Source organism: Sapajus apella, unplaced genomic scaffold (assembly GCF_009761245.1).
Source record: "Sapajus apella isolate SASKATOON/1434 unplaced genomic scaffold, GSC_monkey_1.0 scaffold1715, whole genome shotgun sequence".
NCBI lineage: Eukaryota > Metazoa > Chordata > Mammalia > Primates > Cebidae > Sapajus > Sapajus apella.
Genome location: NW_022438641.1, coordinates 1 through 9,979, shown reverse-complemented (window position 1 = coordinate 9,979; position 9,979 = coordinate 1). Strand labels below are relative to the sequence as shown.

General features: G+C 67.2%; 2 protein-coding genes across 5 annotated transcripts in view; both read left to right on the top strand.

Annotated features, from left to right (window-relative positions):
• TNFRSF4 (TNF receptor superfamily member 4) overlaps positions 1–2,339 on the top strand; it is a 3,513-nt gene extending 1,174 nt beyond the window's left edge. The window contains exons 3-7 of one of the 3 annotated variants that reach the window (XM_032273049.1): positions 568–669; positions 1,066–1,132; positions 1,550–1,746; positions 1,857–1,985; positions 2,067–2,339. In XM_032273049.1, coding sequence (XP_032128940.1) covers positions 568–669; positions 1,066–1,132; positions 1,550–1,746; positions 1,857–1,985; positions 2,067–2,137 — 566 coding nt within the window. In that variant the 3' untranslated portion in view covers positions 2,138–2,339. Of the gene's footprint in view, positions 1–6; positions 670–1,065; positions 1,133–1,549; positions 1,747–1,856; positions 1,986–2,066 lie in introns of those variants that run through there. The other 2 variants (XM_032273048.1, XM_032273050.1) reach the window with 2 other exon arrangements.
• Positions 2,340–5,335: 2,996 nt separating this feature from the next.
• TNFRSF18 (TNF receptor superfamily member 18) lies at positions 5,336–9,165 on the top strand. Of its 2 annotated transcripts, XM_032273046.1 has the most exons (5): positions 5,337–6,499; positions 7,260–7,382; positions 8,215–8,302; positions 8,430–8,632; positions 8,705–9,165. In XM_032273046.1, the coding sequence occupies exons 1-5, from the start codon at positions 6,331–6,333 to the stop codon at positions 8,824–8,826; spliced, it is 705 nt and encodes a 234-aa protein (XP_032128937.1). In that variant the 5' UTR covers positions 5,337–6,330; the 3' UTR covers positions 8,827–9,165. The 2 variants fall into 2 exon arrangements, with proteins under 2 accessions (XP_032128938.1, XP_032128937.1); XM_032273047.1 differs by lacking the exon at positions 7,260–7,382 and having other exon boundaries at positions 5,336–6,499.
• The last annotated feature ends 814 nt before the right edge of the window (positions 9,166–9,979 follow it).

The following is a 9,979-nucleotide window of genomic DNA, read 5'->3' as shown; positions in this document are numbered from 1 at the left end:
CCTGCCCACAGCCCCCCCGGACGGGGCTCCCACCTGCCCACAGCCCCCCCGGACGGGGCTCCCACCTGCCCACAGCCCCACCCAGCACAGGGGTGGCAGCCTGGCAGCCACATTCCCGCACAGCAGCGGTAGCTCCACAGCCTCAGAAACAAACTTCAAACCACAGCGGGGTCTGTGCCGCTCCCTGGGGTCCTTCCAGGAGCTGAGGCATCTCCCTGGGGCACACCCCTCCTCCTGGGGCCCAAGACTTGGCCAAGCCACGTGGAGTCAGGAAGCCCATGTTGGCCACGTGGCCTGGCCCTGCTGTCCCAAGCATTGCGGCTGGAGTTGGGGGATGGGTAGGGAAGGGGACTGGTGCGCAGAACCGACCCAGCCTGTGGCCAGGAAGGGACAGTCCAGGAGCCTTGGGGGCTGCAGGGGCCAAATGCCTCACCTCTGGGGAGGTCACAGACCCCTGGCCGTGGCCTTGGTGCAGTGGGAAGGCCACGCTGTCCTCCTGTGCCCACACTTCCTGGGGACCGTGTCCACAGCCCCCACCTGACGACCCCCCATCCGGCCCCTGCTCAGGAAGTGGCAGTGAGCAGAAGCAGAGGTGCACAGCCACGCAGGACGCCGTGTGCCGCTGCCGGCCAGGCACTCAGCCCGTGCATAGCTACAAGCTTGGAGTTGGTGAGTTCTGCCGGCTGCGGCCGGCTGGCGGGGTGTGCACAGCAGCTGTCCGTGATGCAGGTGGGGCGTGGGCTGCAGGGACCCGGCCCCACCCGTGCCTCCTCCAGTGTCGCCAAGCCTGGGCTCCCGGGTCTGCGCCCATGGGTGGGACGTGAGCAGGGAGGGCTTCCAGAGGCCAAGCCCCAGCACCTGGCCCTGGGATGAGCACCTGCCTCACAGGCTCTGCCCCGTGTCCCCAGCACCTCCGGCCCTGGGACGACCACCTGCCTCACAGGCTCTGCCCCGTGTCCCCAGCACCTCCGGCCCTGGGACGAGCACCTGCCTCACAGGCTCTGCTCCGTGTCCCCAGCACCTCCGGCCTGTGGGCCGCCCCTGACCACGCTGTTTCTGTTGCAGACTGCGTCCCCTGCCCCCCAGGGCACTTCTCCTCTGGTGACAACCAGCCTTGCAAGCCCTGGACCAAGTGAGGACCCAGCCAGGGGCTGGGGGTGGAGCTGGGGGCTGGGAGGGGCTGGGGGCTGGGGGCTGGGAGGGGCTTGGGGCAGAAGGGTGGGGGGCTGGGAGGGGCAGAGTGGGGTTTGGAGAGCAGTGCAGTCCTGGTAGCCTGGGGAGCAGCCTTTCCCATGGGTACAGCTGGATGTGTGGGCCCCTCACCCTCTGCAGCTGGGAGGCCCTGGGGGCACAGAACAGAGGGGCCACTGGGGGCTGCAGATATAGGAGAAGAGAGAGTGGCCTTGGAGGCCCCTGTGGGGGCGCGTGGGGCTGGGCGGGGTCCTTGGCTGCCACTGGCTTGGCGTCTGTGGTGGAGACTCCCTCGCCATCCCCCCAGGGTGTCCCTGGTCCCAGGGGTCTCGCCTGAGCAGCACCCCTGTACCTGCAGCTGCACCTTGGCCGGGAAGAGCACCCAGCAGCCCGCCAGCAACAGCTCAGATGCCGTCTGTGAGGACAGGGGCCCCCCAGCCACGCGGCCCCAGGGGACCCAGGCCCCCACTGCCAGGCCCACCACTGCCCGGGCCACTGAAGCCTGGCCCAGAACCTCACAGGGACCCTCCACACGGCCTGCAGAGGTTGCCGGGGGTAAGGGCACCTGGGCCAGCCCAGCAGGGCCCCTCAACCCAAATGGGAGGAGAGGAGGGTGGCATGGGTGTCCCTCCTGTGGACCCCACCCAGCAGGCCCCTTCCTGCAGGCCCTGTGGTTGCTGCCATCCTGGGCCTGGGCCTGGCCCTGGGCCTCCTGGGCCCCCTGGCCATGCTGCTGGCCCTGCATCTACTCCGGAGGGACCTGAGGCCACCCCCCGACGCCCCCAAGCCTCCTGGTGAGTGCCCTGTGGCCCCGCCTTGCTGCTCCTGGAGAGTGGCGCCCGCCCACCACTCTGTCCTCCTTTTCTCCTCCCCAGGGGGGGGCAGTTTCCGGACCCCCATCCAAGAGGAGCAGGCTGACGCGCACTCCGCCCTGGCCAAGATCTGACCCGGCCCACCAAGGCGGGCGCTGGGCCCCGGAGGGTCTGCTGGGCAAGCAGGGCAGGCGCCGGCCGCTGCCCTGCCATGCTCCTGGGCCACGCCGCACCGTTCTAGGTGCCGCTGGCTGCTCCGGGCTCTCTCCTTACGTATGCCATGCATACTCCGCACCCCGTGGGGCCCAATAAAAACCCAGCAGACAAAGTCTCTTACTGGCACTGTGGGCTGGGGGCTGCGCCTATGGTTGGGAGGCCTGGGTCAGGCCCGCCTCTGGCTGGAGAGAGGTCTTGAGCCAGGGTGGAGGTCGAGGTCTCGGGGTCAAGTGGGACCCTGGAGGCTGGTCCCTGGGTATGAGTTCCAGACTGAGCAGGGAGTGTGGGGCAGGTGGGGGGCTCAGGGCCAGGGCCGCTGGGGTGGGGGGCTCAGGGCCAGGGCCGCTGGGGTGGGGGGCTCAGGACCAGGGCCGCTGGGGTGGGGGCTGGGAGGGTCTGAGGCCTGGGATGGGGCTGGGAGGGGCAGGCGGGGCGGAGGGGTGGGGGTTCCTGGCCAAGCGCTGACAAGGGCCACAGGCCCCCGAGCCCTGGGTCACCCAAGGAGCTTGGGAGCGGCTGACCCCTGGGCCTCTGTGCCCTTGGAAGAGGAGCGCAGAGACCTGGCCCCTGTTTTCCACCACCCCCACCCCCACCCCCAACCCCGCTGCACCTGGAAGCGGGTCCCAGGGTCCCTGAGCACCTTCAGGGGCAGCACATGTCCCTGCCGTGGGTGTCCAGGGAAACAGCCCCCTTGGAAACCATGGTTTCTGCTTGAGCCAGGGTCTGTCCGCCCTGGGCCCGCCCGTCCCGCTCCTGCGCCCTGAGTCCTCGGCCCTGAACACGAACATCCACAGTGACTCCACTTAACGTGGTCCCACAGTGGAGAAACCTAGATGTCCGCCGGCAGCGTGGACCTGCCAGTGCTGGCGCGCTCAGATGGGTCCCCAGCCCACACCACGAGTGTCAGAGAAGGCCCGAGGGCCCAGAGCCTGCCCCAGCTGCACGGAATCCTCGCAAGCTGGTGTCCGGGAGTGGGTGTCCTTCCTTCAAGCAACGAAGTGCTGCTTCCAGAGCGCCAGTCATGCCTGAGGCCACAGCTTGGGAACCAGGCGGAGCCCCCGCGCCCGGCCCTCACTGCACTCATGAGTGGGAGACAAACAGCCGGGGCTGGGCGCGGGGGCTCACGCCTGGAATCCCAGCACTTTGGGAGGCCGAGGCAGGAGGATCACGAAGTCAGGAGTTCAGGACCAGCCTGGCTAACATGGTGAAACCCCGTCTCTACTAAAGATACAAAAAATTAGCCGGGCATTCTGGCAGGTGCCTGTAGTCCCTGTTACTCAGGAGGCTGAGGCAGGAAAATCACTTGAACCCAGAAGGTGGAGGTTGCAGAGAGCCGAGATTGCACCATTGAACTCTACAGAGTGAGACTCTGGCTCAAAAAATAAAGGGAAAGACAGAATTAATAAAGAGCCAGGTGTGGGGGTGCACGCCTGCAGTCCGGCCGTTTGGGAGGCCCAGGCGGGAGGATCACGAGCTGGAAAGGCTGAGGCTGCAGTGAGACGTGATTGAAAAAAATAATAAAATGAAATTAAAAAAAAATTACATAAAAAGAAACACACGAAGCCTGATGGAAGGTTTTGCTGAGGGCATGGCCCAGGCTGGACGCTCGGGCCACTGTGGCTGCCGTGGCCCAGGCCTGTAGCTGCACCTGTGCCCACACGCAGCGTCCCAGGCCAGCCTTCCCTCTCTGTGTCCTCCACTGGGGCACTGCCCATGGCTGTCCAGGGCTCCTGTGCCTGGCAGATGGCTCCCCTCAACACCGCGGTCCTGGACGTGGGCAACTGGCCGCAGGGTGGGAAGGGGAGCGCCCCGCACAGCAGCCCACGGCGCCACAACCACAAGTGGCCACAAGCAAGACGCCATCTCTGGCCTTGGGCTGCCTGACGCCTCCTGCCTCTCCAGCGGGTTTGCTTCCCCCTTCCTCTGTCTCCCCTCAAACCTGTGTCCTCCACCCTGTCCTTTTCCCCCAGCGCCTTCACTAACTGTGCCGGGTCCCTGTGCAAGGCTCAGCCTGCACGGGGTGGGGGGCCACCCCTCGAAGAACCCCCTCCACTATGGGGCAGGCGAGACCAGGCCTGGAGGGGGACTGTGGGTGGGTGGGGGAAGAGGTCAGGTGGCCAGGTCCTGTGGGGCCGGCAGGTCGAAGGCTGTGGGAAAGGGGTCTCCTTCCCAAACCTGGCGCTCACACCCGTGGCTTCCTGTCTCCTCCCCTCTGGGCACAGCCCCCGCGGGCCCAGACCCTGTGGCACCCCCTCCCCAGCCAGGCCTCCTAACGAAACCCAGGTGGACACAGGGTCACCTCCGCTTGGTCTCCCTGCTCACCCTCCCCGGCCCCTCGCTAGAAACTCCTGCGCCATCTGCGCCCCAGGCCCTGCCTGAGCTGAGGCCTGGTGCCCATCTGTGTCCTCACCCTGGGGCCCCACAGCTGCCCTCCCCTTTCTGCACGCACGGAAGGGCTGCCCCTCACCTGGCCGCCACGCTGTGGGCTGTTCCGTGGCGTGAATGCCCCGTGAGTTACTCACAACACCGGAAAGTAAGATGAGCAGATAAAGTCACCTCCAGCCTCGAAGGCCGAGGATGGGAGTCATGGGGAGCCTGGGAGGACGTCACTCCCGCAGCTGCTCCGGGGAACGCGGTGTGGGGGCTGCACCATGGGCACCAGGACTGGGGGTCAGCCCGTGCTGGTGCAGACCCCTCGGGTTTTTTAAACCGCCAGGGGCTCCGGGCCTCCTTCCTGAACACCTTCGCCTATGTTAGGTCTGAGGGTGCCTCCTGCTCCCCAGGGGCTCAGCCCCTCCCAGGCTAGGGGCTGAATGAAGATCTCCAGGCCCCTCAAAGATGGGGTTCCCAGGCCTCGCTGGCCCACCCCTTTCTCTCTGAGCATCTGGGCAGCGTGGAGCCATGGAGACCCCCGCTTTTCTGCAGTGTCTGAGGGCTGCCTCTCAAGGCAGGCTCCTACATCTTGGATCTGAGAACTCGGGGCGTTACAAACAGCTAATTCCTGTAATTTACCTTGGAAAAGGAGGAATCGCCTTATGGGGTGAGGCAGGGGCTGCAGGTCTCAAAGGAGTGTCTGACCACATCACAATGGCCACCGCTCCACCAGCCGTGGGCACAGCCACGCTCACGTTCCCCAGCGCCCCGCCCCCAGCATTCCTGGGGGTCTCCACTTGCGCTGGATAGAACAGAAGCAGGCTGAACAATCCAGAGAGGCTTCCTGGTGGAGGCAGAGTCCCAGAACCACTCGGTGCCCACAGGGGAAACTGAGGTTCAGAGAGATGTAGGGCAGCCTCCGGAGAGCTTGTGAGGGGCTCCCCTCGACCCCCTCCAGGGCCCAGCTCTGTGTGGTGTGATGGATGAAGGTGTCTCCACAGAGACCTGGGTGGGAACCAGCCTGAGACGCGGCAGACCCGGCAGGCCGCTCTGCCCTGGGCCTCTGCTGCCTGCAGGGGCAGCGACACTGACTGGAAGAGGCGCCATGCACCCTCTCGTCTGTCCCCCCAGCCCTCCTGGTGCCCCCTCCCAAGCCCCGGGAGCTCCCTGGGTTGGCAGCTGAGGGGGTCCCTGGGGGCTGTGAGCAAGGGGAGCCCACAGGCCTGCAGCCCATGGCGAGCCTCACACGCGGAGCCGGCCAGGCTGGGCGTGCTGAGCTGAAGGGTGCCTGTCTTCAGTCTGTGTCTACCCAGCGCTGGGGTCCGTGGCTGAGGTGCTCTGGGGGTGTCTGAGGTTTGTGGGGACCTCTCAGGGTCTCGCAGATCCCACCCAGGGGAGTGGGGTGAAGGGGGTGATGGGCCAAGTCCCGCCCCCAGGAGGCCCCCTGGGACAAGGTGCTAAGCCCCGCCCCTGCCTGGGACCCACCGAGGTGGCCGCAGATTTGCATAGAAAACCATTCTGATCCCCTGCCTGGTTTCCCCGCCCCTGCCGGCGACCTGGGGGGACCCGGCTGTGTCCACAGCGCCCACATCCCTCCCCACACGCATTTGGGGCACAGTTTGGCTGGAATTCTCGGGTCATGATCACTTCCAGTCACCTCCAGGCAGGGCGGGTGAGGACGGGGACGGGGCGTGTCCAACTCGCTGTGGGCCCCTGAACTTGGGTGCAGCTGCCGGCGATGGGCGCGTGCAGGGTCCTGTGTGGCCTGGCGCTGCTGTGGGCGCTCGGCCTGGGTCAGCGCCCCACCGTGGGCCTGGGGTGTGGCCCTGGCCGCCTCCTGGTTGGGGCAGGAACAGACGCGCGCTGCTGCCGTGTTCATCCGACGCGCTGCTGCCATGCGGACCCGGGTAAGTGAACCGCGCTTCCTCGGGCGACTGGCGAGGGCAGCGTGGAAGCTGGAGAGGCGCTCGCCCCCTCCCCTCCCTGTGCTCAGACCTCCGCTGTCGTCTAAGGAGGGCGGGCACGAGGCCCCAGAGCCCCTTGGAGGAGGCAGGGCCCCAGAGGGAGGTGGAGGCGCCCTGGGGCAAGGGGCAGGGTGAGCCCGGTGGGAGCGCCCTCAGAGGGGTCTGAGGACCCAGGTCCTGCTGGGCCGGCTGTGAGCCCTTGGCCATCGCCCAGCCCCCTCCTGCCCAGCTGCCCCCACCCTCCGCCGTCTGCCTCGCTGCCTGCCCCTGACCTGCACCTGGGCAGGGGTGAGGGTTCAGCTGACACGTGGGTCTCGGGAGGAAGCTGGCAGAGAAGTCACCCAGAACTTCTTCCTCCAGGGCCTGTGGGTGGAAGGGAGGCTCTGTCCCGAGGCCCAGCGCGGCTGGTGGTGGTGACAGCAGTGCAGGGGGCCAGGCAGGCGGCCTCGGAGGTGTCTGGTAGGGGGCACTGAGTCCAGCAGGGACAGCTCCTGCCAAGTCACAGCAGCAGGCGGGGGCGGCTGTGGGGCACAGAGGGGTTGGAGCCAGGCCACAGGGCCCCGGAGCAAGACAGAGCTGGACAAAACCAGGGTCCTGACTCCCAGCCACTCCTGAGCCCTCCACTCCCCTGGAGGGCTGAGGGGAGATCTGGGGAGCAGGGGCCTCAGCCCAGCTGCTGGGGGCTGGCTTGTCCCCTGCCCAGGCGCAGAGTGCTGCCCCGAGAGGGACTGTGTGTGCGTCCAGCCTGAGTTCCACTGCAGGGACCCTTGCTGTGAAGCCTGCCAGCACCATCCGTGCCCACCGGGCCAGAGGGCGCAGTCCCAGGGTGAGTCCAGGCAGCCAGGGATTCCCCCAGGGCCGAGGCAGAGCTTGTGGGCGCAGATGTCCAGAGAGGACGTCTGGTGTGTGGGGTGCTGGGCAGGCGGGCCAGGCTATGCTCAGGGGGCCGTGCAGCTCTGGGGGTGTCTGTCCCCCCGTTCTCGGCCTCAGCGTCTCCATCCAGCTCAAGGGCTCTGATGTCCCTCAGGGCTGTGAGAACCTGGGGTGGGGGTGGAGACGCCGATCCTGTCTGCCCTCACTGAATGTGGAAGGCCTGCCCTGTGCCCCCAGGAGTCCTGTCTGGGGCCCAGGGCTGCACCCCTCTCTGGAAGAAGCTCAAGGCCCCCTAGGGGCTCGTTTACCTGATGGCAGGGGCCAGGCTGGGCACAGGGGTGCTGGGAGGAGCAAGACCTGGAGGGGGTTGTGTGAGGTTGGACGGGGCTGGGGCTGGGGTCTGGGGACCCAGCATCTCTCTGGGACCCTCACCCTTTTCCACCCTCTCTTCCACTGGGTCCAGCCCGGGGCCTGGGCTGGCTCCTGCATGACCTCTGCCCACGCTCAGCCCCCAGTGGGCAGCCGTCCACCTCCACGCCCCCGGCAGGCCCGCCGCACACCACGCTCCTCCCCCAGGGCCCCCAGGGAGCCTCCAGGTGCCCTCACTGCATCCCACCCCAGACGCCCGACCCTGATGGACAGGCGTGGCCCTGGCCCTGGGACCTCTGTTGAATGGATGATGTGGGGGGTCACTCTCAGGACCCAGACCCCAGATGGCCCCTCCTCATCCATCCCAGACACTCCAGCTTCCTCCCTCCCTCCCTACCCTACCACCCCCCAACCAGGGAAATTCAAATTCGGCTTCACGTGCGTGGACTGTGCCTGGGGGACCTTCTCCGGAGGCCGCGAAGGCCACTGCAAACCTTGGACAGAGTGAGTCCTGGCGGGCCCTGCGGGCGGCCGGGCGGTCTAGGCCCACTCTGGGGAGGGTCCCCTCCAGCCCTGGACAGCGCCGAGGATGTCAGCTGGGGCTGAAGGAGGGGCTGTGTCCGTGTTCCAGCTGCACCCAGTTTGGGTTTCTCACCGTGTTCCGGGGGAACAAGACCCACAACGCCGTGTGTGTCCCAGGGCGCCCGCCCGCAGAGCCACCTGGGTTGCTGACCACCGTCCTGCTGGCCGTGGCCGCCTGCGTCTTCCTCCTGACCTCGGCCCTGCTTGGACTGCATGTCTGGCAGCTGAGGAGTCAGCGTGCGCGGCCCCGAGGTCAGTCCCGTCCCTCCCGGGGGTGGGGAGCGGGGAGCCTGGCTGTCCGCTAACTGTGCCCCCACCCCGCAGGGACCCAGCTGCCGGAGGTGCCGCCGTCCCCTGAAGACGCCAGCAGCTGCCAGTTCCCTGAGGAAGAGCGGGGTGAGCGGTCGGCAGAGGAGAAGGGCCGGCCGGGAGACCTGTGCGTGTGAGCCTGGCTGTCCTCCGGGGCCGCCGACCCCTGCCGGCCCCTCCCCAGGAGCTCTCTGGGCAGCATGGGCTCCGTGTTCTGCCTGGACCGGGCCTTGCTCCCCTGGCAGCAGAAGTGGGTGCAGGATGGTGGCAGTGTCCAGTCCCCTGGACCACACAGGTCGGCGGCCGTGGCCGGGCACTGCAGCAGGGAGAGAGACACAGCTGGCCCCTGCCCTCCGTGGCCGGCCCCGCTGGCGTGGGGTCTTCGGGCCCCTCACTACCAGGACGGGAGGCTGTGCTGTGGGTGCAGTGCCCAGCACGGGACCTGGCTGCAGGGGACCCTTCAATAAACACTTGTTCAGTGAGCTGAGTGACATATGCTGGGTGCCAGGGGAGGACCGGGTGCTCAGGGCTGGGCTGTGGGGCACCATGTCCACGCCTGGCCATGGTCCCCTCCACAGGGAGCAAAGGGAGGGCGGCCAGGGCCATGCTGGAACTCCTGGTGGGTGGGGGTGGGGCCCGAGGTGGGGCCATTCCAGTCCTGGGCCAGCGCTCCTCAGGGACAGAGGCTCAGTGGCTTCCCCAGGAGGGCGCTCTGCGCTGGTGCCCCTGGGGACTCTGGTTTCTGGCCCCACAGCCTGCCAGCCCCTGGGTACCCAGAACCCAGGACTCACATCCAGCACTTGCTGGCGGTGGGGACCCAGTCTCCAGGCCAGACCTTGCTCGCCAGCACACCACCCTCGCCCGCCCAGCATCCCGCTCCCGGTGAGACCTGATATCAGCTGCCGGGGAGTGGCGGGCAGGCCGGTGCAGGTTCTCAGCAGCGCCCTGGAGGCACCGCACACCTGGCCCCCAGCTCAGCTCCTCTTGAGCGATGGGACAGAGGGGGCGTAAGCAGTTCCCCACAGGGAACCAGGAGTGTGGAGATCCCGGGGGTCGCACAGGGACACAGGGGAAGGCAGCAGCCCTGGAAGCAGGCGGGGCCACAGCGTGAGCAGGACCCAGCCCTTCTGTGCCGGCGTGGGTGACACCCCCCATGGGCACTGAGGAAGGAGAACTGTCCAGACCCCAGGCCCAACCAGTGGCCGAAGAGTATCTTATAGTGTTACTGCTCAGCTGCTTCCTTTATATAATCCTTCATATATAATTATCTATTAGTTTGCAGAATTAGTG